This window comes from Protopterus annectens, chromosome 12.part0, assembly GCF_019279795.1.
Source record: "Protopterus annectens isolate FY-2018-M chromosome 12.part0, PAN1.0, whole genome shotgun sequence".
Classification (NCBI taxonomy): domain Eukaryota; kingdom Metazoa; phylum Chordata; order Ceratodontiformes; family Protopteridae; genus Protopterus; species Protopterus annectens.
Genome location: NC_056746.1, coordinates 304,973,380 through 305,000,461, shown reverse-complemented (window position 1 = coordinate 305,000,461; position 27,082 = coordinate 304,973,380). Strand labels below are relative to the sequence as shown.

Here is a 27,082-nt window from a genome sequence, read left to right as displayed (position 1 = left end):
CCGCTTTGACCAGTGATTCCCAACTTGGATGGGTTGAATTCTTGAATTCGGCACTCTGCTCCCACCAGAAACCAAAAGAAACCTTCTAATGTAAAACAGTCTGGTTTTGAGCCCAAATGCAATAACAAATGCTTTTACAGCAGAAGTCCGAATTCTTCCTGCAATATCCGGAATCTTTAGAAATAAGTTCACTAACCCTGAGAAATGTTCGCACTAAAACTTTGCAAAACTTAGAAATATTTTTGCAGACTCAGGAGAACATTGGCCAAAGAGGTTAGAAAATATCAGAATACTGTTATAAACAACCTAAGAGCAATACAATAACATACAAATGGGGTTTCTTTAACAAGTGCAGGCTGGAAAAACAGTGATAAATTCAACCAAATCAATAAAATGCAGCACAGAAGTGTTAAATAGCACTAAAACGGACCAAGTGCAAACAAAAAATACTTTGTACGTCCAGATGGCTTAAAAGCAGTCCAAGTCTTGTATCCACAGGTGTCCAAGCCAGCCACAAAGAAGCTTTCTGGTGAAGAGGAGGTCCCGAAGAATTGAGTCCTCAATGGAGCAGTAAGTGAGACTAAGATCTCGCCTCGGAAGTCTTGTAAGATTCTGAATAAAGGGATGTAGCTTCCAGCCTCTTGTCAGGGACATTGTGGTCATTTTAGTTAGAAACCTTTGGGGTCTTTCTGTTTTGATATGCTTAGTAAGATGAATCCTAGATGTAATGTTGTACTCTGTAAGTGGCCTGATTAGTGTTGAGGGTGTGATTATCTCTCTCTAGTCCTAGATGGTATACCATTGGCAATTAGCTGGACTAAATAAAAGTATTTTCTAACAGTTGTTGAAACGTGATGCTCAAAAGAGAGGGGAGCTAACAAGTACATGGGTCCCTGACTACATTTTTGTTTAATGCTGTACTGTTTATGCGTTATGATTAGGATAAGGGTTGACTACCAAAAGTGATACTTATTACCTTTTTTAGCATTTTAAAGCCCATTTTTAATGCACCAAACGTTTACTAGGGGAAAGTTCATGGGGGGGGGGGTCATAGGATGATTTAATCACCAGTCTACAATCATCTGCAGACTTTGTTAGCCTGAAGTCTTGGCTGTCTGCTTAGAGATTTGAGAAGTAAATACCCAAACCGAGAGATCAATACCCAAACCGAGAGATCAATACCCAGAAGGAAAGATCCCAGCACTGAGCTATGTGGGACAGTGCTGGTCACTGTCATTTTTTTGTGAGTCACCTTAAACTGGCACTTGTACATCATTGTGACTACCTTTTCAAAGTTTACCAGATTAGACGGGGTCTACCCTTTGCAAAGCCAAACTGATAGGGGTCAGGTCCGTCAAACTTTTTTTGTCACAGTTTGAGGTCAGTTATGTTTTTGTAGGTGAAGCTAGTAAGGCTGATGGTTCTGTATTTATTCTGGTTAGTTGAAAGGCTATCACCACTGCAGTGCACCATTCAACAATTTGACGAGTGTGTCTGCAAGGGCGTGTTTAACACCATTGACTAAGCAACCGGGTGTATTGTCAGTTCACGTGGAAAAGATGTTTGATCTTTATCTTTAGAGGTATTTGGGGGAGTAAATGGTTCAGATATCTGGGGGCTTTGATTAGAAGTCTTGGATGAAGTTGGCACTAAATTTTTTTATATATAATGTAGTGTGCATATTTTTTATTTATATAGTGTGTATTTATACCGAAAGACACATTGTGGTGTGTGTGTTGGTGTGTGTGGTTGTGTTGGTGTGTGTGTGTGGTTGTGTTGGTGTGTGTGTGTGGTTGTGTTGGTGTGTGTGGTTGTGTTGGTGTGTGTGGTTGTGTTGGTGTGTGTGTGTGTGGTTGTGTGTGGTGTGTGTGGTTGTGTGTGGTTGTGTGTGGTTGTGTGTGGTGTGTGTGGTGTGTGTAGTGTGTGTGGTGTGTTGTGTGTGTGTGTGTGTGTGTGTGTGTGTGTGTGTTGGTGTGTGTGTGTGTGTTGGTGTGTGTGTGTGTGTGTGTGTTGGTGTGTGTGTGTGTGTTGGTGTGTGTGTTGGTGTGTGTGTGTTGGGGTGTGTGTGGTGTGTGTTGGTGTGTGTGTGTAGGTGTGTGTTGGTGTGTGTGTTGGTGTGTGTGTTGGTGTGTGTGTGGTTGTGTTGGTGTGTGTGTGGTTGTGTTGGTGTGTGGTTGTGTTGGTGTGTGGTTGTGTTGGTGTGTGGTTGTGTTGGTGTGTGGTTGTGTTGGTGTGTGGTTGTGTTGGTGTGTGGTTGTGTTGGTGTGTGGTTGTGTTGGTGTGTGTGTGTGTGTGGTTGTGTTGGTGTGTGTGTGTGTGTGGTTGTGTTGGTGTGTGTGTGTGTGTGGTTGTGTTGGTGTGTGTGTGTGTGGTGTGTGTGTGTGTGTGTGTGGTTGTGTTGGTGTGTGTGTGTGTGTGTGGTTGTGTTGGTGTGTGTGTGTGTGGTTGTGTTGGTGTGTGTGTGTGTTGGTGTGGTTGTGTTGGTGTGGTTGTGTTGGTGTGTGTGTGTGTGTGTGTGTGTGTGTGTGTGTGTGTGTGTGTGTGTGGTGTGTGGTGTGTGTGTGTGTGTGTGGCTTGGTGGTGTGTGTGTGTGTGTGTGTGGTTGTGTTGGTGTGTGTGTGTGTGTGTGTGTTGGGGTGTGTGTGTGTGGTGTGTGTGTGTGGTTGTGTTGGGGTGTGTGTGTGTGGTTGTGTGTGGTTGTGTGTGTGTGTGTGTGGTTGTGTTGGGGTGTGTGTGGTTGTGTTGGGGTGTGGCTGTGTTGGGGTGTGTGTGTGTGTGTGTGTGGCTGTGTTGGGGTGTGTGTGTGTGTGTGTGAGATGTGGTTGGCACAACAAAAATAGATTTGGCATGGGAATAGCACGCCTTTGCTAACAGTAAGCAGATATCTAGGTAGGCTTGGTGTGTGGAAACTTGTGCACAGCACCAGTATTGTAGTCTCAGTTCTCATCAGCATGCATGCTGTCTGGCTTTAGGTACTAAAAGAACTAGGGCATAACATCTCTGTAGGAGTAACGGAGTGATGGCACCCTGGTAGCTGTAAAATCTAGGAATGTGTATGTGTCTTATAATATGCATTTTTCTTTCCCGTAACAGTTTTTAAACTAATGGTCTGATTTTGGTTCCACGTACATAGACAATTTAATTGTGTGATTTAATGCTAAACGTGTGTGTGTCCGTCAAAAGTCTACTCCTCTATTACTGATGCCCTTTAAGAATTTTTCAAAATGGGATTGGTGATGTTGCCTCATGGGCAATGCAAGAAACACCAGGTATTTTGCCTATGTTGACCTTCACTCAGTATTTAGTTTCATTGTGTACTATCTTTATAAGACTACCTTGAGCTGAATGATGACTCTACTGACCTTTAGTCCTTTCCTTTTTCTATATCCATTACCCTAGCTTATCAGTCTGAGGATTCCTTTCTTACACTTTCTTTCATCACTTTTTAGACTGCCTTACATATTTCAATAAATTTTTCAAAATTGTATATGTTTCCATTGGATAGAGTGCATTTTTGTCTCTGGCTTTACATAAAGTTGCCAGTTTTGTAATCCATTTTTAAAGCATTTATCTTAATCCTCTGTGATCTGATTTTCAGTAGTATTTATTCTAATCTTCAGAATGGTTGTAAATGATTTCTGTTTTGATAAATCTGTAGTCCTGCCATTTGTGAAACTCTACCTAAAAATTGGCGTTGTTTAATTCACTTTGAGAACTTTAGTAATCTGGAGTAGGTGTAGTAGCTGTTAAACAGCAGTTTACCCTGAAGTTTGTAAATAAGGAAATGGAATTGAATTATTTTGCAGTGGTAGACTGTTCAAGGGATCATACAGGAATTTGTGTCAGATTTTCAACGTAAAATTGTGCATTGGATTGTATAGTTCGTAATATGGCAGATTTCAGAGTTTGCATTATTAGATAATGTAGTAATTATTAATATCTGAACAGAATTTGAGATAGCCTGAGTATTACTTTGTCAAACTGTTGTAACACACCAGCTGTTTGTGTTAGCTGATTGACTGTCTTTAATTTTGTATTTTGCAGCATAGGAGTACATTTATAGGTTTTTGCTTTTTTTGGTAACTTATTCATTGTGTTTTAGTTGTGTATTTCATTTTAACCAGACACCAACTAGGAATAAAAAGAAAAACTGTTGGAATGGTGATGTACAGAACTTGTATTAATCACCACAAAATTACTATTTCTCTTATTCTGTGTTTGTGATAGTACCACTTTCAGAGAGGAGACTTCTAGAGGTGAAGCTTGGAGAGCTTCCTGCCTGGATTGGCCATCGGGATTTTACTCCAAATGGTGTTGTTGGAGCTGTTCGAAGAGGTAAGGGCAAAAATGTTTTTAACTGTTGCACATGGGAGTATTGTGTTGCTGCTCTGTTTGACCTAGGATTTTTTATTGTTACATGTCTATCTGTTAAATTTCTTACAGTAGGTGATTGTATTTCTTATCCTACTCCTACCTCTTTCTGTCTAGCTTTTGCTGCATTGAGATTTATTTTGATTTGTTCTCCCTCTCTCGCGAATACGGAAACAGCGACATAGACTCGCATTTAAGTGATTCAATTAATGTCATAGGGCAAGGAGATAGTTGGCCAACTTCACACGGAGTTGCCCTTTCCTTCTTTATAGTGCAATCTTGTAGTTGGTATATTTAGTTGGGTACCTGATAAATTTTTTTTTTTTTTTTTTTTAGCGAATGGCCGCTTATTTTTTCCCTAGGGAAAAATTTGCTACGTGGCCATTCGCTATTGGCAAGGGTAAGTCCCTGACATGTATACTGCCTTCTGTTCATGTTTTTTTTTTTTTTTTTGCTGGGCCGCCTTTGGGTACAGCCACTTTGGATTTTGGTCTTGCACAGACTAGAAATATGGCTGACAAACCTGGCTTTAAGAAATGCACTTCTTGTGGGCATAAGATTCCAAACTGTGATGCCCACAAGAAGTGTTTTTGTTGTTGAGGCGGGAGCATCTTAATGTGGATTGTGATGTATGCTCCTTATTCAGTCCTAGGGCCCTTTCAGACCGTAGAAATAAATTTAATAATTAAAGGATTGCTGCCAGAATCTTGGTCTCCTGGAGCTCAGCCCCCCTCCAAATCTCCTCTTGGCTCATCTGAATTTAAGCAATGATCCCTCTAAAAGTTGGTGAGGGATTCATCTGAGCCACCAGAGAAACTTGGGCCTTGGATCCAACTCCTTCAGATCCAAAGGTCATCAAGCCTTACTCAGGTCCACAGGTCCCTTCAGACCCAACGGGCGTCATTACTATCTCCTGCTCACCTGTGCCATCCAGTTCATACTCTGATCCCAGGCCATCGAATCCAACAGAAGTTGGTCCCTGGAACTTGTCTTGGAACCTGTTTCTCCGACTCTTCAGTCCACTTGTTCCATACCTCAAAGAAGCAGTCCAAGCCACCATCTGTAGCATCATCCAGATGTTCCAGGAGCTTGACTAATGCGAGTATGGACAGGATGATGTGGAGATTTCCTTTACGGTTTGGATCCAGATGGTGGTCCTGCCGGCTCCATCCCCTCCCAGATCTGTGAGCACATCTGCCTAACAAATTTTTTCTTTTTCTCTGATCCAACCTGCATTTGCAGAATCCAAGGGTCCTGGATCACAGAGAGATGCAGCTTCAGATCTGAGGAAGTGCCCTTCCTCTACTCTGATGGCATCCGTGACCATTCCCACTCTGATTCCTTTGGATCAGTGCAAGTCTCGCATCCAAGAGGTTGGGTCCAAGGAGCTGGATTAATCACCTACTTTGTGTCTGTCCCTTATCTTCGATGCCTCAGCCCTGTATAACTTGGGTGCAATTCTCTCCAGAGGGCTGTGATCTGGGGTTGCACCGACTTTCCTTCTGCTGCTTCAGTGTCGAGGTGGGGAGGAGGGTTCCCCACGTCTGTCAGCTCTCCGGGCAGCAGAAAGGGTGTTCTCTTTGCATAGAGAACCCTCCTCTTCTAGTCTCTGATCCTACCCTTGTCCCTCATTATGTCCAAGCTCTGAGCCCATCATCTCTGCTCCTCAGGAATAGCCAGGTTAGGGAAGCCTCCATCCACATTCCCAGAGGATTTTCCTCTTTCTCCCGACACCTCCCGAGCATGCCATAGAAGAGTTGCCTAGGGAAGTGAACATGTAAGAGGATGCACTTTACCTCTTTGGAGTCTGTCTGTAGAAGGCACAAATTTTGATGTACCCCCCCCCCCCCCGATTGCCACCCGACTACGTCTCCTTTGGGGACATCTGGAAATCCTTAGTCAGAAAGGTGGCTGGTCTTCCCAAGCTCCTCTTCCTGAGGAATCTGTGTTCCTAGAGGCTTTCGGGTCTGGCCTAGCTAAGTCTTTGGTGACGCCCCCAGTGGACAGACTTATTGACCTGGTTTCCTGCCAGGCTTGAAAGGAATCTGACACTGTCGAGCCCATCCCCCAAAAGCCTGATAAATTTCTTGTCCCCCAGCAGACAGAGCTCATTGGAGTAAAGATGTTTTCATTGATGCCTTACTTGTGATGGCAGCCAGTAAAAAGGAACTAGCTTAGCAGAGCTCCTCTCTCCATCCACTGAACAGTGTCCAGAGCGATTGGACAAATTTGGAAAGAGCATATATGCCTGGGCCACTTTCGCACTGAGGTCATTTAATTACCTTGCGCTTTTACTCATTTACAGACAGATTTGATAAAGGAGCTCTTTAACTCTGTCAACTGAGTCCATGTCTGCAGAGAATCTCAAGAAGGTTTCTCCTCAGCTGGTTACTCTGTCGTCCATTGCCAATTCTTTAATGAGGCTGATCTCCCATGCAGTGAAGGGCGCCTCACAAGCAGTTGGTTCAGACATAACCATTAGGAGACACTCCTGGATGAGGCTATGCGATTTCACAGAAACCTTTTAAGGCATCTCTTGTTAATGCCTCCTTTGGCTCCTTGTTTGGGTCATCTGTGAAAGATAGTTACCCACAGCAAACAGGAAGGTCTGCAGTGAAGTTTTCTACCCTTCAACAAACTTTCTGTAGAAACCAGCTAGGTGGGAGGAAAATGTAGTTCTGAATGTCTCGGGCCTTTTCAGGCCCGCGTTTGAACACTTCTTCCAGAGGCAGAGGAGGTTTCAATGTTTGACATTGTCCCAGAGGCAGAGGGAATCTTCTGAACCAGTGCTTAAGGGACTCCTTTTCTGATGGGCTCTATCAGCGCTCTTGATGTGCTGCCTGACTGTCTCTGTAGGCAGTTGGGGAGCTTGTTTCCCTGCTCCTGAACACCTGGACATATTAAAAACAGTGCATGGGTGTAGAGTATAATATCCAGAGGTTATTACATTCTCTTTTCCCTTCCATCTCCTGTCCCAAGGAGGAAACTCCCCAACGTTCCACCCAGTCAGAAAGCGTATGTAGTTCAAGAAGTTTAAAAGCTGCTACAAAAGAGTCATCCAGGAGGTCCCACCCAAACAAATGGGATTCAGAACTTACTCCCACTTCTCTTTGGTGCCAAAGAAAACTGGGTACCCAAGACCAAGACCAGTTTTGGATCTAAGCAATCTGAATCGGTATATAAAGAAGTCAAAGTTCAGATGGTTATGGTTCAGTCCATCTTGCCTCTTCTGCGCAAGGATGATTGGATGTGCTTGATAGTACATGTCCTGAGATATATCATAATGAACAGGCACTCCAGGAGATGCCTGCACTTTCAGCTGGGAGCCAGTTATACCAATTCAGAGTACTGCCCTTTGGACTTGCCATAGACCTGGGGCCCAAAGGATTCCAGGTGTTCCTTATCTCGATAATTGGCTCCTCACTGCCACAACAAGGCATCAACTTCTACAAGCCAGGGATTACTTGCTTCAGATATCCAACTCCCTAGGCATCAAGTAAATCTTGACAATCGAACCGGGCTCCTGTACAGACTCCTAGAATTTATTTATATTTGTTGACTGGGAGTGTCCGACTGGACGTAGGTCCGTTTTCAGCGGAGGCCCGGGGAGAAAAGCTCCACAGTTAAAACGGACAGTAGTTACATTGGATTACATAGCAATTTAACAATTTACATAGCAATTACTTACAACATATTTACAGATGAAGAACATAGTACATCAGTAGACAACTAGAATCTATCTGTGAAGTACATAAGACGTTAAATGTTACAATAAAAGTTCCTGCTGTATAATAAGTACTAGACTTATGAACATCTGAGCTTGCTATAATCAAGGTAGTTAGTGGAGTGGAAAGAAAGGTAGTAGTTGGATGGGGTGGGTGATATTGGAGTGGGAGTTGCAAGGGCATAGCCAGCATGTTTTTATGTGTGCTTTTAGTAAAGTTTTTGAAGTGGGTGCATGATGGTACGGAGGTAATTGTGGGTGGGAGGGAGTTCCATAATTTGGGTATGGCGCAAGAGAATAGTGCTTCACCAGCAGTGTTATTGGCTTTAGTGATCTGCAAGTGATTTTTTTTTTGCTGGATCTTAGTGGTCTGGTGGTGCGATAGGGTTGGAGTAGATTCTGGAGGGATGGGACATTTAGTGGATGGTTTACTAGTTTTGTGGGCGAGTGAGAGTTGATACCATTGAAGGAACTCAGCTGGATACTACAACTCAAGTGGCTTCATTACCTCTACACCACATCACATCTGTGAGAAATCAGGTGTGGGACTTAATATGTCCCTCCAGCATGTTACAAGCTGTTGGGTCAATGTCCACTGTCATTCTGGTCCCTCTAGCAAGATTTTTCATGCAAATCCTCTGTATAGTGGTCTGTTCTTTCCCAGCCTGTATCTGTTCCCATCGAACATAATATTCAATGGTGGATACAGTTAGCCTGGTTTTGGGCAGGCTGTTCTCTTCCCTCCCCCGCCACAGTGACCACAGAAACTTCTGAGGTGGGGGGGGCATTTCCATTTCAAGGGAAAGAGGAGACCAAGTTGCATATCAGTGCCCTAAAGATGGGAGCAGTCTTTCTAAAAGTTGTAAGCCCTTCAGGACATTCTTTCACTATGGATTTCTGCAGTACACACAGACATGTCAATAGTCTATTACATAAACAAACAAGGAGGAGCCTGCACCTACCCATTGTCCAGAGAGGCCATGAGGGTCTGGGAATGGGCGATCTCTTCAGACCGCATTGTAATACACGTACTGGGGAAAACCACATGCTGGCACACACTCGGCAGATCCATTCTGATTTCTCATGAGTGGCCCCTCAGAAATCAGAGCACATGATTTTCAGCTCTTTGGGTGAGCCTTGCTGCAATCTCTTTGCCTCTCCCCTCAGCAAGTTCTTTGCTCTGATCCCCAGTCTGTAGGAGTTGCCGAGGGATGCTCTGATTCATGATTGGCCCCTGGGTCTCCTGTATGCTTACACCCTCTTCCACAAGTTTCACAGAAAGCAAGCAGGCTGAAGAGCTCAGTCATCTTGGTACCCCTTCTGGCCTTGACAGGTATGGTTCCTCTTCTGGCCTTGCCTCAAATATCTTCATGGATACTAGAGCCCAATTAGAATCTCTCATCAAACACATCAGAGGGTCAACATCCCAATCTCCACGCCCTCAAGCTGAGCACATGGTTTCTCCACTTCCAGTAGTTATAAGATCGTCCAGGCTCACTTCCCCATTTCGTGACTTCTTGGCCTTCCAGAAGGCCTCCACCAAGAAGGTCTACAGAAGCAAATGGAAAAGATTCTCTGTATAGGCTTCTAAAGAGAATAGAGATGGTTTCTCAGCTTCTGCTGTGGCCATCCTTCTCTTCCTCACTACTTTAAGGGAGGTGCTATTTTTTTCTACTATTAAACTTGTGTTAGTACAAATCCCTTTCTTTGTAAGCTTCCAGATTATGTAAAGCTTTTATAGGTTCATAGGTTTATACTAGGCTATCTGCCCTAAGGCATTTATAAGCCTAGCCCAAATTTTTGTGGCTTACGCCACCCCTTATATGAAAAAATACTGTGCCCATTAGTTTGTTGTGCCTCTGTCCAGCAGTGACACAGATATGATTCCCGGGGTAAACCTACGATCTCCCATCCACAGGTCTAGATTTCTCTTGAACAGAGTCAACGAGGTGCTCTGCCTCACATGGACCGGGATTTTATTCCACAGCATAGGGAGTCTCTGAGTGATAAATCTATCCCTCCAGCACGTCCTATTTATATCCGTGCTAAGGTTTAAGTCGCTTGCTCTAGTGGTTTTGGTGGATTTGGATTTTTTGAGGTGGAGCATGTCCATTAATTCCGGGTTGGACATGGCCTTGTATGTCAGGCACATGTCACCTCTGAGCAGACGGTATGCGACTGAATAGAGCTGGAGTTTCTTCAATCTGGCAGCATATGACAGATTTTGGAGTCCCTTTATCCTTTTGATGAGGAACTTTTGGGGTCTCTCCAATTGCTGCAGATGTCGGGTGAGATACATCCCGAATGGGGCATTGTACTCGATCATTGGTCTGATAAGTGAAGAGTACAGGGGAACAATGACCTCACTAGATCTGGATGTTAGATCTGGATCTTTATGAAAGGAATTTTTCTTAGACCACCAATAAAAGATCTCTGTCCACCTTGAGATCTCACAGTAGTCATCTAGGGGTTGACTCAAAAGACCCTTTGAAACGGCAGACAATTCATAGGTTCATAGATTCATACTAGGCTATCTACCCTAGGGCATTTATAAGCCTAGCCAGAATGTGTTTGGCTTTCACCACCCATTTTAAATTTATTTTGCTATGCCGTTTTTCGAGGTTAGTATACTGTGCCTCTGTCTAACAGTGACACAGAAGTGATACCCGGGGTAAACCTACGATCTCCCATCCACTCATCAAGATTCCTCTTGAAGACAGTCAATGAGGGACTCTGCCTAACCTGGACTGGGATTTTATTCCAGAGTGAAGGGGAGCCTCTGGGTTATGAATCTGTCCCTCCAGCATGTCCTATTTATTTCAGTGCTGAGGTTCAAGTCTCTCGAGCGCGTAGCTCGATGGGATTTGGATTTTCTGAGGTGCAGCATGTCCATTAATTCCGGGTTGGACATGGCTTTATACGTCGGGCACAGATCGCCTCTGAACAGGCGGTATGCCACTGAGTAGAGCTGGAGTTTCTTTAACCGGGCAGCATATGGCATTTGTTTGAGCCCTTTGATCCTCTTGGTGAGGTACTTTTGGGGTCTTTACAGTTGCTGCAGGTGTCTGGTAAGGTACATCCCAAAAGGGGCATTGTACTCAATTATGGGCCTGATGAGGGATGAGTAAAGAGGCACGATGACCTCCCCTGATCTAGATGTGAATCCCTTCATGATTAGGTGGGCTATATAAAATGTTTTTCTAACCACTTTGGCCACGTGGTTGTCAAATGAGAGATTGCTATCAACTTGGGTCCCCAGGTCCCTAATTACTTTTTCTGTACTTAATGGATTACCACCTATGTGGTAATTTGTGGGCACTTTGTTTTTGCCAAAGGGGATGACTATACACTTTTTGGCATTTAGCTTGAGGCCATGGCTCTGGCACCAGTTGTCTGTTTCTATGAGGCCCTTTTGGAGGATGCTTGTGTCGGCCGGAGAGTCGATTATGGCACCCAGTTTGCAGTCATCTGTGAACTTTGTCAGCCACAGTCCTTCCGTGTTGGCCTGTACCTCCGAGAAATATATACCGAACAAGAGAGGTCCCAGGACTGAGCCTTGTGGGACACCACTTGTAACTGGTTTGGAGTCTGACATGGCTCCAGCAATTCTAACCATGTGGGTTCTGTCCTTGAGCCAATTTGCAATCCATCGAGTGACATAGGGGTTTATATTTAAGCTGGTGAGCTTATCTATAATGCCCGAGTGGGGTATTGTATCGAAGGCTTTTGCGAGGTCCAGGTAGGCTGTGTGGACCACCTTCCCCTCGTCAATGGCCTTGGTGACTGTTTCAAAGAAATCGACCAGGTTTAAGAGGCAGGATCTGCCCTTAAAGCCGAACTGGGTAGGATCCAGTGTTTGTAGGTCCCCAATATCTTTATTTATGAGGTCCATGATCCATTCCATAGCTTTGCAGACCAAGCTAGTCAGGCTTATGGGGCGATAGTTTCCAGGATCCGTTGAGGCACCACCTTTATGGAGAGGGACCACTGTTGCTGTACGCCACTCTTTGGGCACATATCCTGTAGTAAGGCTGAGATTGAACAGTAGTTTTATGTTTTGGGTTTAGCTCTTCTTGGAGTTCATGTAGGACACAGCCCGGGACACAGTCTGGTCCCATTGATGCTGTGTTTTTTGCTTTGGAGAGGGCGGCTCTTACCTGAGCATCTGAGATGTCGGGGGGGCAGCACTCTGCTGGGATAGATATTTGCCCTTTTGGTGGGGGGGGGGGGGAGTTTGCACTGAACCTGTCAGCTAGGATGTTGGCAATGTCTGTGGGTTCGGTTCCTAACATAACTAAAGAAAGCCTTGTGATTATCCTTAGTGTCCTGTGCAATTTTTCTCTCTAAGCTGGCCTTAGACAATTTTATGTGTGCCCGTAGTTTTTTGCTAATACTGATCAGTGATGCCTTCTCTTTTTGGGATTTTGCTCTATCATTTAGTAGCTTCCTCCTCCTATTGTATAGTTTGTTTATGGCTGGGGTCCACCAGACAGGACGTCTGCCTTTGGAGGATTGGGTCTTGTTTTTATTTGGGATCGCATGATCCATGCATTCCTGAAGGTGTTCATAGAATGCATTTATAAAGGATTCTGCGGTCTGGGCCGTATTTTCCACAGGCCTGGGGGCTTTGAAGGATTCCACCTCAGTTTTGAGGAGTGTGAAATTTGCTTTAGAGAAGTTTTTCACTGTGGTTTTCTGGGCAGGGGGTGGGATCGGGATGTGAATATCCAGTGAGATTAGTTTATGGTCTGATCTTACCAGTGAGGGATACACTTCTGGTCTGGAGCATAGATTCCCCATGTTGGTGATGATCAGATCCAGTATGTTTTCCCCTCTTGTGGGAGTGGTAACAAGTTGTTCCATAGCATTTGAGTTTATAAATTCTAGGAACCTTTGGGCTAGGGTGTTAGAGCTAGAGTAATGCTACCAGTCTATATGAAGTCGCCCAATATATATAATGGTGTTTGGAGAGACCTTCATATTTTCCAGTGTTCTCAGGAAGGCCGAGTGGGGTTCCTGGGTTTGGGAGGGTGGTCTGTAGCAGGCTATAAACTGGAAGGCAGTTTTACCCACTGTTAGTTGCACATGGATAGTCTCTGATGCTTCGTGCTTTGCCACCAACCTGGAGGTGTTTGGTATCTTTTGAATATCGATATTCCCCCTCCTTTTGTGGTTCGGTCCAAGTTTTGGGGCCGAAAAGCATGGTATGAGGTATAACCTGGTAGTGCTGTGGTGCTCTCGGGAGCCCTGAACCAGGTTTCTGTTACTGCACAGATATCTATGTTCTCCATGCTAAGGAGAGTTTCGAGTGCGTGCATCTTGAAGTTTAGACTTCTGGCGTTGAGTAGCATTACTCTTAGTTTCTTATCCCTTGTGATACCTATGGAGGTGGGTTTGTCTTTGATCATCTTGTCTTCATATTGTGGCATCATTCTTGGTGAGGGTAAGATGCTACTCAAGGTCAGTGTCATACTGGCCTGGGCTACATGCTCAGAGAGCTCCTTTATGTCTCTTTTCATGTAGTCCAGGGAGGTACATCTCAGGTCATTCACACCAGCATGGACAATGACGGAGTCATATTTGTACTTGTCTTGAGTGACCCGAGTGCTTGTGTTATGTGGCGGATCCTAGCGCCCGACAGGCTGCTCACCGTGACCCTCTCCTTGTTCAGCCTGGTGAGCGGGACGTCAGTGTGCCTGACGATAGTCACGTATTACAAGTGTATCAGGTGTGTTGTTTAGTCTTAAGGGCTGTGACTGTTCGGCACACTGGCTTTGTGAGATGTGTTGCACGTGTTTTGTTTTGGGGTAGCGGCTGCTTGGGTGTCTGCTTTGGAGGTCTCTGCTGCTTCGGCAGATCTTTATTTAGAGCCTCCGAGTATGTTTTTGTGTGATTATGTGTTTGGTTTTCTGTCGTGGTAGGTCTATGTGAGACTGGAATTGTAGTGAGTGTGGTTTCCTTCTCCTCCTGACTGGTTATGCCAGTACTGAGTTGAGAGAGCTTAGTCTCCAGTTTGGCTATATGGTTGCATCTCTCACATGTGTTGGAATTTGTTGGGAGGAGGAGAGGGTTGTCTGTGTACATGAGGCAGTTGTAACATTGCCTCAAGATTCCCAGATTCACCAGCTGGACCGGAGAGGAGATTGACAACTCAACTTTGGACATGCTAGAAGAATATTGGGAATTCCTTAATTGAAAACCAGGGCCAGTGGGGAGTGAGGGTGTAGTGCTTTTAATTTTTAGTGCTGACTTATATAATTGCTTTAGTGAGCAAGTGCCAGGTAACTTAAGTGCAATGTGTTACAGGTAACTTAAATGCAAAAACGACAAACAGTAACTTTCTTTCAAGTGAAACAAGGAAATAAGTACAGTAAGCAATGCAGATATCACTAGTGATCCACAGAAGCACTGAGAAGCCGTTTATGAGGTGGAATTAGCGTTCCAGGGAAATAACAAGCAAACAACAAGCATATAAACAAAACTAGATTCAGCAGGCCTGGATCTAGTCTATGCTACAGCAAACAAGGTGTACCAATTTCAGTAAGATACAGTTCAAATATTCAGGCACTATAAACCTTTAACCAGAAATTCCCAGCTCAGAAGGGCAGAGTCCAGCCTCTTCTCCCACGAGTGCAGACCACAAACCTTCTTAATGTAAAATAACTGGCCTGAAGCCCAAGTGCTTAAACCAGAACTAATACACTTTAAGAATAACAGACACTGGGCTCTCAATCAGCAGTTCCCAACTTAGAAGGATGAAAGCTACCTGTCCTGCCACCACAGTGCATGCCACAAACTTTCCTAATGTATAACAACTGGTCTGAAGCCCAAGTGCTTAATCCAAAAGACTTAGAATGATAGCTAGACTTTAATCAAGTTACTACCAGGCAGTAATAAATACAATTGAATACTTTAGAGAGTGCCTGGATTAGTGCTCAAGTTACACAAACAAAGCTAGATCCAGCAGGCCCGAATCCAGTATATGCCACAGCAAACAAGGCACACCAACTTCAGTAAGAAGCAGTTCAGATATGCATGCACTATAAGCCTTTAACCAGAAATTCCCAGCTCAGAAGGGCAGAGTCCAGCCTCTCCTCCCACAAGAGTGCAGACCACAAACCCTCTTAATGTAAAATAACTGGCCTGAAAGCCCAAGTGCTTGAACCAGAATTAATACACTTTTAGAATAACAGACACTGAGCCCTCAATCAGCAGTTCCCAACCTAGAAGGATGTAAGCTACCTGTTCTGCCACTACAGTGCAGACCACAAACCCTCTCAGTGCAAAACAACTGGTCCGAAGCCCAAGTGTTTAAACCAAAAGGCTTAGAATGAGTTACACCAAGCAGTAATAAATACAATTGAGTACTTTTAAGATGATGCAAAAGTAAAAAAAAAGTAGGTAGAAACACAAGTACAGTAATAGCAGATGAAATTGTTTTTTTTCTGAATAAGTGCTGAGATCAAAGAAACAGATTTGAGTGCTGAAACTAGAAAACTGGCTAGTTATAAGAAAAAAAACTAAGCTAGAAGGCTTCCCTCCAACACAGAAGGGCTTGGGGGCTCAGAAGCCTACAAATAGTCCATACCACTTAACAGGAAAGGCAGGAAACAAGCTTAATTTTTTTTTTTTTTTTTTTTTCTGTTTCCCAGATGCTCTCTTTGTACACAGTAGAAGTGCCTGAAATCCGAATATGATCTCACTGCACTCAGTTGAGTGAGCAAATGAGATGGGCCCAGAAGGAGTATCCAAACACAAATTTACAAGAGGGGCGGGCAGTTGCAAGGCCACTGAGACTGACGGTCAATCCATTCATTTTGCCATTTTTCTTTCCGAACTTTACTAATAAGGGTGAATTTATGCTGCACCTACTTGATCATGGACAATGTTCACAGAACAAAACAAAATCGTACAGGAAGTCTATTCAGCTGTTTTGTATCTTTTTCCCCTAACCGCTTGGATCAATCAGTTTCTTAAATTACTCTGGCCAGATGGATTACTAAATGTATTTTGTTGATTTTATTCCTAGAAAGGTTTGGAATTGCCTCGTCCTCCTAGAGCCCACTCCACCAGATCTTTGGCTGCGCTTCATCTGCTTTTTCATCTAAACTTTCAATTGATAGCAGCCAGTTGGTCAAAAATTCATACCTTTGTTATTCATTACTAATTGAAGATTGTCTCCAAAAGTAGAGCTTCATTTGGTGCGACAGTGCTCTGGCATGTCCTTCCTTGAGGACCTCTCACGAGTTACGTAGCTGGGGATGCTGACCCATCAGTGAGGAAAAGTGAAAAGGACAACAGATTTGAATTGTGTACCTACCATAACTTGGCATCTGTGTTGTCCATTTTCATTTTTCTTCACTTTCATTCCCTGGCTTTTTCACTCCTAGAAGGATCTTTGAATGATAATGAAACCCTCATGTTTTAGGCTTGAGCCTCTATCTTTTCTTGGGTCTGTCTTGACTCTCTAACTTGGTGGACAGTAAGACAGCAAACTCAGAGTTGGGGATGGAGTACAGCATTGTGGGTAAAGGGAGGGGCTCAAGATTTGGCTCCTGTCCTGTGAAGGTGGCAGGATCTGACCTGTAACCCATAAGTGAGGAAGAATGAAATTTGGACAACACAGATGCAAAGTTATATTAGATACATAGTTTTTAATTTATACAACCCTAAAAGTTTGCCTTCCATATAAGGAGAGTTTAGTAAACCTATAGTAAAATGGTGGTGGTTGACTTTTTCATTCCTTGTACTGTTTTGCTGACATCATTGTACTAGAAGATTTAATAAGTCATTATCTTTCTAAACAGGATATAGTTACTGGCTTGGAATATGTCTCAAATTTGTCCTGAATGTTTGTTTTTTTTCCCTGCAGTTCAAATATTTAGTTACCATGGATAATACTTTCACTTACCATAACTGCTTCAGGTTTTTTTTTGTTAGGACTGACTTATCTACCCCTTTCAGATAGGATGGATGCCTTTAGTGCTCATCATAAGATTCTGTCTGCACTGACCAATTGTTGTAGGTTGGGATAAATAAATAAATAATAAATTGCACTACATTATGCAGACTGGCATGAATAGTGGTCATGCACAAATTGTGGGTAATTCTAAGTCCTTGTGCAGTTGTGCTTGGTTCAGAATAGCAAGCTGATTTAATGTAAATGAGGTACCCTATGTAAGAGCAACACTAAATGTCTGTCCCATTTCCTGTCCATCTGTACAATGGTCAGAGTTGCCATTTTGTCCATAGGCACATTTGTCTGTGTGCTGCTTAGCTATGCCACCTTTCTTTTGGCAGCCATCTGTTGCTATAATCTGATGTCCTTTTCATTCTTCCTCACTGTTGTGTCTTCAGATCCATCTCTGCTGCATTCACAAGACGTTAAGATAGTCTCGCTCCTCCATTTCCTATAATGCATCATACCTTCCCTAATTCCTCTGATCTTATTTGCTGCCATCCAGCGCAGACTTGGTCCATTACTCTCGAGCAAACTGTGAACTACTATTCTACTGTTTCTGTCTCATTAACTAGTAGTTCTTTCTTCACTTGTTTAGCTGTACTTTGCCTCCCCAAGCTAGTCCACTGGCAGTAGGGTCTTGTTCTTTCCACCCTACTCTTGCCATCTATTAATTTTATAGTGCTTTTGGCACTTTTCTTCTTTTCTACTTCTCTATATTAAGATAAAACAGTTTTTTTTTTGTGTGTGTGTGTCTGATAACTTACCTTTTTTTTGTGTGTGTGTGTGTGTGTGTGTGTGTGTGAAGTCCTTTTCCTCAAAATGTCAGATAAGCCTACAGGTTTTAAAAGATGCACCTCTTGTAGGCACAGAATTCCAAAGTCTGATGCCCACAAGAGGTGTGTCGTACTGTCTTGGGCCAAGGCATTTGAGCACAAACTGTTTTATTTGCACAGCCATAAACCCTCGTGTCCCTGTCAGGCAGAAGAAATGAACTGATTTTGAGAGATCTGTTGCCTTCTGGGGTTCAAACCCCCTCCAAGGCTTAATCCTCAAAAATCCAGAATAAGCAAGCCCCCCCCCCCAGCTTCTCCAGGGGGGCTATATATTCTCAGGCTGAAAAAAAAGGCCAGAATTGTCTGATCTAACTTCTTCGGATCCGACAGATTCCAGTACAGCATCCAAGTCTGTCCCTCTGATCTGATCGTCATTGGATCCTAACACTTGGATCCCAGCACAGCCTTAGATCCAGCACACATTTTACTGATGCAAAGTACCTCTTTCCGATTAGGCCTCCCTCTGATCCTAAGCCTTTGGATCCGAGGTCTCCGAGCTGCATCCCTGTTCGGAGCAGACCATCTTCTGCTCTGACCTCTGGGATCACATTAATCAGCATCCTCTAGGTGGTCTTTAAGCTTTTCCCAATCAGAGAGAGATGGGTTGATGCAAAAGTTTTCTCAAAGTTCTGATACAGATGGGGGATTTTGACCTCTCCTTCCCACCCTGGATCCATGAGTGTCTCACCACCAGTGCTACAAGCTCCTGTTTCGATTTTGACGTACTGTTTTGGAATCTCAGGATCCAGTCTTCTGAGTGTCGTCTGATCCGAGAATGTCTGTCTTTCTTAAGACTCCATCCGTTTCTGCTGATAACTTCGGATCAGTGTGGTTCCTGGAGCTGAGATGTCGGCACCAGCTCTGGGGGGTTGGCTTTGGTCTCAACCTGATCAGATCTGCCCCTTCCCCAGGGACCTCTGCCTTTGACAACTTGGACCTGGCTCTCTCTGGAAGCTTTAGATCTTGGATGGACTCCAATCTCCAATTGCTTTGATTGGGGGGGGGATTCCTGGGCCTGTCAGCCTTCCAGGTAGAGACTGCTTTCTCTAGACCTACAGATGCAAGTCCTCATCCTAAGGATCCTACCCAATCATCATCTCATCCAAGCTTTTAGTCCATCCAGCTATTGGTCAGCTCCCCAGTAAGCAAGCAGGGGGTCCCACTTCTGATTCTTCCCCTGTTATCCCACACAGAAGGTTTATCAGAAGTAAACGTGCAAGAGGAGATGCATGGACTCCCTTCATTGAAGCCTTTAACCAGGAACACTGATTTTGATGGAGAAGGATCTCCAGGTGAACTCCCAAAGCAAAAAGGTGGCTGGTACTCCCAAAATCTATCTTTCTTCCGAGGAATCTGTGTTCCTAGAGGTGTTTGGGGAGGGCCCATCTATGTCTTGGGATGATTCCCCTGGTGGACGAACTGATTTGACTTAGTTTACCATTTGGCTTGGAAGGAACAGGACACAGTCGAGCTGATCCCTAAACACCCTGAAGTTCCCGAGTCCTCCAACTACTTAGCAAGGGTGTCCTAGTTGATGCCGTTGTCAGCAGCCCCAAAAAAAAAAAAAAAAAAGCTAGCAGAACAAAGCCCCTCTGTTCATCCCTTGAACAAGAGTCTCGGGCTTTGGACAGACATGGAAGGAACATGTAAGCCTCAGCCACTTTCGCGCTGAGGACATTGAACTACTTGGCACATTTTACACGTCTGCAGAGAGATTTAGTCAAGGAGCTAACCAATTCTCTGAAAGAAACCTTGTCCGAGGAGAAACCAGTTTCTCCCCAACTGGCAACTCTATATTCCCTTGCAAATTCCGTGATGAGGCTGATTTTTGTTCTCTGCTGAAGGCACCTCACAAGCAGTCGTTGCAGGCATAGTCCTTAGGAGACATGCCTGGATACTGCTTTGTGATTTGCGGAACCTTAAAGGAGTCTTTCATTAATGTCCCCTTTGGTTCCTCCTTGTTTGGACCATCTGTAAGAGAAACACTTGGCGTCTGCAAGAAAGATAGGAAAGATCTTGTCTGCCATATTCCCCCCCCCCCCCCCCCCAGTTGGGAGATGTCTATCCCCGCACCTAGATTCCTGAACAAACATAACAACAATGCCTAGGTGCTAAAAAATATCTAGAAGTTATTGCATTCCCTTTTCCCTCTCACCTCCAAGTCCCACTAGGGTACTCCCCAACGTGCCACCCAGTCAGAGGGAGTTTGCCATTTGAGAAGTTCAAAAACATCTAGAGAAAAGTCATCCAAGAGGTCCCAACCAAACAAATGGGGTAAAGAGTTTATTCTTGCTTTGTTTTTGTGCCAAAAAAAAGCGTGGGACTTAAGACCAGTACTGAATCTCTGCAACCTCATCCGATGTGTCATGAAGTAAGTCGAAGTTCTGAATGTTTACCATTGTCTATTCTGCCACTTCTTTGCAATGACGATTGGATGTGCTCTGTAGATCTCAAAGTTGCGGTTATCACAACAAAATGAACAAATACTCCAGGTGTCACTTGGCTGGAGGCCAATCCTTACCAATTCAGAGTGTTGCCATTTGGACTCACCACAGCCCCGTATATGTTTTACCAAGTCTATGGCTGTTGTGGCGGCTCACAAAAGACTAAAAGGATTCCAGGTTTTTGCATATTTAGACGATTGCTCACTGCACCAACAAGGCATCCACTGATTCAAGCCAGGGATTATCTGCTACATTTCTTCAATTACCTTGGTAGTTCAGAAATCTGACTCCTGTGTAGAATCTAGAATTTATAGGAATGCAACTGAACACTTCAATCCAAGTAGCATCCTTACCTCTGCATCATAAAATGTCTCTGAGATAGCCAGGACTTTATTGGATCTCCCATCTCCTCCAGTGCAGTTAGTTCTTGGAGTGCTGGGGTTTGTGTCAGCGGCCATCATTCTAGTACCCTTAGAAAGATGCTTTATGCAAGTCCTACAATGGACCTTGGCTGTTCAGTGGTCCTTTCTTTACTAGCTCCTATCGGCTTCCACAGACTGGAGTTGGATGCAGTCAAATGACCTATTGTTAGGCAGGTCATTCTCTCTCTCTGCTCTGTCTCTCCTCCAGTAGCCACAGCGACCGTAGACATTTCCCTTTTGTTGAGGGGGGCATTATGGGAAAGATGGTCCAAGACGCATGGTTCCCACCACGAGACCACGCTGCATATCTGTCCTAGAGGTAAGAGGTGTCATCCTAACTTTGAAAGCCTTTCAGGATCTTCTGTTTTAAGGTACTATTGCGATTCATACAGACATGTCAATGGTCTGGGAATATAAACAAACTACGAATCCAATACTATTCATTATGCAGAGAGGCAGTGAGTGTTTCGGATTGGGTGATCTCTTCAAGCCGCTTTCTGGAAAGCACCATGCTAGCAGACATTCTCAGCAGGTCCATTTTGACCCCTCACAACTCGTCCCTTAAGCAGTAGCAGCCCAGATTTTCAGCTGCTGGGGCCAACCTTGCTGTGATGCAGCAAGTACTTTGTTCTTATTCCCCCAAAAAGGGAGTCGCTGAGGGTTGTTGTAGTCCATGATTGGCCCCTGGGTCTCCTTTATTCTCCCCCCCCCCCACATTGATCACAAAGTTTCTACAGAAAGCCAGCAGGCTGATGTGCTCAGTGATCCTCCTATCCCTTCTGGCCTGGTCAGGTATGGTTCCCTTTCCTGTGGTCTCATTTCAGGGATCCCCCATGGATACTGGATCCCAATCAGGACCTCGCCTCCCATCTGTCAGCATCAACAACCCAATCTCCACACATTCAAGCTTAACCACATGGTTTCTCTCCTTCCAGTGATTATAAGAAAGTCCAGGCTAGCTTTCCCCAGTTCGCAACTTAATTTTGGCATCCGAGAGCTTCCATAAAAAAGGCATTAACAGTAAGTGGAAAATATATTTATTTGGGCTTCAAAGAAGAATATTGATCCATTTACAGCACCTATGTCAGCTATTCTCATTTTCTAAGGTCACTTTTTAATGACTGTGCCAGTTTCTCTCCCATTGTTACAATTGGCTGCCATTTCCAATTTTCATCCAGGAAAGGGAGCTTTCTCTGTTTCCTTGCTGAAGTTAGGCAAAGCCTTTATTAGGGGGCATTTTCTGCTAAAGTCTCCAATAAGAGATCCTTCTCCCCCTTGGGACCTTGCAATTGTCTTTTTGTGGCCTCTCTCAAAAAGCTTTTGAACTAGCTGCTGATTGTGACTTGAAATTTCTTTCATGGAAGACTATATTCTTGGTAGCCATCACGTCAGCCAAGAGAGTATCTGAACTGCGAGCCTTGTCCTTGAAACCCCCTTGCATTATTTTCCATAAAGAAAGAGTTTCCCTAGGCATACAGGACCGATTAGTTCTTAAAGTAGCAACAGAATCTAACATTAATCGGTCTATTCAGTTGTCCGTTTTCTTTACAAATTATTGTAACAAAGGAGAATATATCTTGTATCTTCTCGATGTTTGTAGACAGTTGCGTTTCTGTCTGCACAGGGCAAAATGGCACAGAAAATCTGATCAACTCCTTGTATCCTTTTCTACTAATTGTTTGGGCCAAGCAGTATCCAAGATTACTCTGGCTAAATGGATAATGGATTACATTTCTAGTATTTATTTCCAAAAAGGTGTTAAATTGCCTTGTCCACCTAAAGCCGACTAGATCCATAGCCACTAAAGCCTTTTCTGCCAGAACATCTGTTGATGCGATATGTGCTGCAGCCACTTGGTCCAAAACTCCAGACATTTGCCTTGCATTATAAATTGGACATAATCTCCAGAAGCAGGGCATCCTTCAACTCAATAGTGCTCTGGCATATCCTTCCTTAGGGGCCCACCCACATGTTACATAGGTGGGGACTCTGACCCAGCAGTGAGTAAGAATGAAAAGGACAACATCCGATATAGAAATTATCTACGTACCATACCTTGGCATTTGTGTTGTCCATTTTTATTCTTCCTCACTTCCTTTCCATCTGTCCCCCAGCCTTGGTTTCTTTGGGAAGTTTACAAGGGGAATTTGGATCCTATAAATTTGCTGCTTGGGCCCCTAACTCTTGATGTGTTCTATCTCTTCCTGGTAATATTGCCCATTAGGGCAGTAAACTCCATGTGAAGAGTTGGGAAAGGTATTATGCGTTATGGGAAAGGAAGTGCTCTAGAGGTGGATCCTACAGTCTTGTGAATGTGGCGGTCTGATCCAAAGACCCAACAGTGAGGAAGAATGAAAATGGACAACACAGATGCCGGTTGTATGGTAAGTATCTAACTTCTGTTTATGCTGCATTGCGTACAGGGGCACACGCTGACATCAGCCGGCTAGCATGCTTTAGCTCTGACTTGAACTCGACCGTGCACAGTGCTGTGTTATCTCTTGATGTATAGAAACACCGCACTGCTCTTTTACCACTGCAACTTTTTTTAAGCAGCCTTTTGCTCGGCATTCAGGCAATATCCCCTGCCTGCTGCATTTCTTTCAGCTTTTGTTGCTTCACAGAACAGCCACTTTGGATATCATCACTGTGCAAGTGCTAGGTGCTTGTTTATGAAACTCTTCCTCAGTCTTTTTCCATCTAATAGTGATTCTCAGTAATCTGTATTTGATGCATGTTTTATATAAGTTTGCAACAGAGCAGATGAAAGACTCCTCCCAGTGGAATATTTATTTGTTTAACTGTATTTTTTCTTTCACCATTCAAAGCATTTTAGAAATTAGATTACCCAGTATATTTGTTGCTTTCTTTCCAAGTATCTGGAAGCTAATTATTCTCACAAATCGGGAGCAGGTAACTGATTTTGCATGATGGCTTGTCTGCCCAAGACCTATATTAAACACACTGCTTCAAACATTTGCTTGGACATTGTATTGCACTCTGACTCTGTAGTTAGTCATAACTCTAATCTTTTTTTGCCAAAGTATATTAAAAAATGCACAGACTTGGTTCACTCCTTTCTAAAATTCTGTGCTTCGGGCATTTGTTTAGACATTACTGTCTGTAGGAAGTCATAACTGATCTTTTCTTTGGAAAAACTGTGCACCTTTGTTTTCTTGTCCGTGAACTTCCTGTGTTAAGGTGCAGGAAGTTTGCCTTTTGTGGAGGGCACTCTTATCCTGGAGTAGCACTGTGTTCATTACCAGGCTGAGATCTCTAGCAGTTTTTCTCTTGAATGAAATCCGAGTAGGAATTAACTGGCCATTGATTACTGGAGCTTGAGTTGGCAAACCAGGATTGTTTTTTCACCCCCTTCTGTCTTCCTTTGAACAGGTTTGTGAGGTTGACATAAGATGCACTAAAACAAAAAAAGTGCCATACGGTAACTACATTAAACCACGAGGAGGGTTCACTACTAATAATTCTGAAATTGACTGTATACAGGCTTTGCGTTCTAATAATTTACGCATCTGTAAACCCGATAAAGGAGGAGGGGTGGTGATCTTTGACAATAACGACTACTTTGATCGTATGATAGCATTACTAGACACCCCTTCATATGCGTTGAGTTCTCTAAATGAAATCAATGGTGCTTACTGGGTTATTAAGGAACAAATTGAGGAAATGTTTTTGGAATCAAGGATCAACCTAGACCTATACCATTACATGACCACTTCTCACCCCAGGACTCCCTACTTTTTTGGTATACCCAAGATTCACAAAAACTTAATTGATCCACCTATGCGCCCTCTGATCGACAGCCGAGGTTCACCTTCTTACGCATGTGCTAAAGTGGTGGACCACTTGCTTAGTAAATACATTGTTATGGAGACGCAAATCTGCAAGGATTCATGGACTTTTTTGTCCAGAATGAAGGAGATCAAATACGAAGACTGCTATAATTTCCTTACAGTGGACGTTAAAGATCTATATACCTGCATCCCGCAAGATATAGCAATTGACTGGGTAGGTGACAGACTGAAAGCTAGGGAGGCCAGCACTTAGACATCTCATTAGTAAGTGAATTGTTGGATTTAACTCTACCAAGGAATTTTTTTATGTTTGGGGACAATTATTACCTACAGAAAGTGGGAGTTGGTATGGGTTCGCCCTATGGGGCTAGTGTTGCGAACTTGGTAATGGCGCAGTGGGAACACCAATCAGTTTTCAACCACCCTTTGTTTAGTAAGCATTCTGCTTTCTACACACGGTACCTTGATAACATTTTCATTCTTTTTAATGGAAATGAGACACAAGCTGTTGAATTCGTTGACCAACTCAATGGTACTACAGAATTTTTGGAATTTACTTCCACCTTTAATGACAAGCAGATAGCTTACTTAGACATCTTACTAGAGAAGGACAGCACTTCCTTGTGTTATACATCCAAAATACATAGGAAGCTTACGCATTCCAACACCATGCTGCACTTTACTAGCTGTCACCCTTACACACAAGCGTGCAGTTGTCAAGGGACAACTAGTAAGGGCAGCAAGGATTATCAGTAGAGATGACATGTTTGAAGTTGAATGTACAACCCTCAAAGGGATGTTTTTGAGTCGGGGTTACCCACCTAAACTTATTAATGACCTAATTGAGGAAGTCACACTTAAAAGGAGGTCTAAGGTCTATGTACCACTTTTACCAAGTAAGGATAGAGTTACCTCTTCTCTGTTGGCATCCAATGCCAATATTGTGAGTTTAGGTACTGTCGATAGGTCTTTTGAGGTGGGTTTACCTAGATTCATTACAACCTTTGCAATGGACAGTGACATCTTGTGGAACATAGTTAGGAAGAATTGGCAACTATTTAGGGCAGATCCAGGGGTATCTTCTAAACTGGGTCTGTGCCCTAAAGTTACTTACAGGAGGGACAAGAATCTCAAGTCGTGGTTTGAGATGAAACTTCCCACCACAAGATCTCCGGGAATGTTTAAATGTCATGCTTGTAAATTTTGCAACTTCATTACGGAATCTAGTAGATTTACCGTGAACAACACAGAGTATAAATTGAAACATAGGAACAACTGTAATTCTAAAATGTTAGTATATTTAGCGTCATGTCAAAATTGTTCTGCTTACTATGTGGGGAAGACTGAACGTAAATTGAGGGAGCGTATTTATGAACATCAGTATGCCATCAAGAAACAAAAACTTACTAACGCTCTTGCAAAACACGTAGTTGAGTTCCCCACCCACAAATTTAAATTCATTGCCATAGACCAGTTAGTGGTGGAAAATAGAGGTGGCCCAGTGTCACTGAAGTTGTTGGCACTTGAATTATACTGGCAGATAAGGTTGGAGGCTTACCACTTCCCCGGTCTCAACGAAGCATGTTCCATTTCTTGCTTGTTGAGTATCAACAGTCTCAAAAGGTAGATGTAGGTATTAGTGTTCCCTTAGCCTGGACAACATGTGGCATATAAGGGTATCTATGTGTTTTAACTTTTACATTTACACCTATGTTTTTACTTTTGTTCCTTAGTGCATCCGGATTCATGCACTCTTTTCACGTTACATCCTGAAAACATATTATGATTTTGGTTTCCTCATTTTCTAAACATTTAGTCGAACGACTGTTACACATATCCTATTTCATCATTTGAGATCAGTTTATCTGTATGTTCATGTATTTTACTTATGAGGTTTGGTTTTTTAACTATTAACAGGTTTTGGTTCTTATTTGTTAGTATGCATTTCAATACTGATTCAATACATTTTTCTTTATATTTTTTATGTTTTATATATAATTTAAGTATTTAAATATGTGACAAGCATCACGTGAATTGTGTGTATATTACATGTGTTTTGTCAAACTTACTGACAACTGAATTTTTTGTATTTAACTAGTTTTTTGCCATTAAGGTTTTTAATCAACAATCAGCTACACAGCTGATGATCAATTTAGGTTTTTAAAAAGCAGTGGGTTGGATTACTAATGTATTCTGAAGAAGTCTGCTTACGAAGCAGACGAAAAGCGCTTCAAGTAAAAAGTATTAAATTTGTGGTTCTAATTTTAACTGTTCGTTTCAGCCTGGTGGTTATTGAATGGTCATTGACCTGTTTATACAGCATCTCTACGTATTTTTGGACTCTCACAGCTTTTCAGTGCTTTGCTTTACCAGGATTGTTTTTTGTTTGAGTTTAAGTTTAAATCTCTAAGACTGTTTCATCAAAGTAGTTCCAGCTCTGCATGTGACCAGATGTGATTTGGATTCAGGCCACACAAGACTGATTTACAGCCTGTTTTACAATTCTTGGATAAC

General features: G+C 43.2%; 1 protein-coding gene across 1 annotated transcript in view; it reads left to right on the top strand.

Moving 5' to 3' along the window:
- Positions 1–27,082, top strand: part of ATP5MF (ATP synthase membrane subunit f) — an 88,817-nt gene that overhangs the window by 16,539 nt on the left and 45,196 nt on the right. Inside the window, exon 2 of the mRNA XM_044089375.1 lies at positions 4,228–4,335. Coding sequence (XP_043945310.1) covers positions 4,228–4,335 — 108 coding nt within the window. The remainder of the gene's footprint in view (positions 1–4,227; positions 4,336–27,082) is intronic.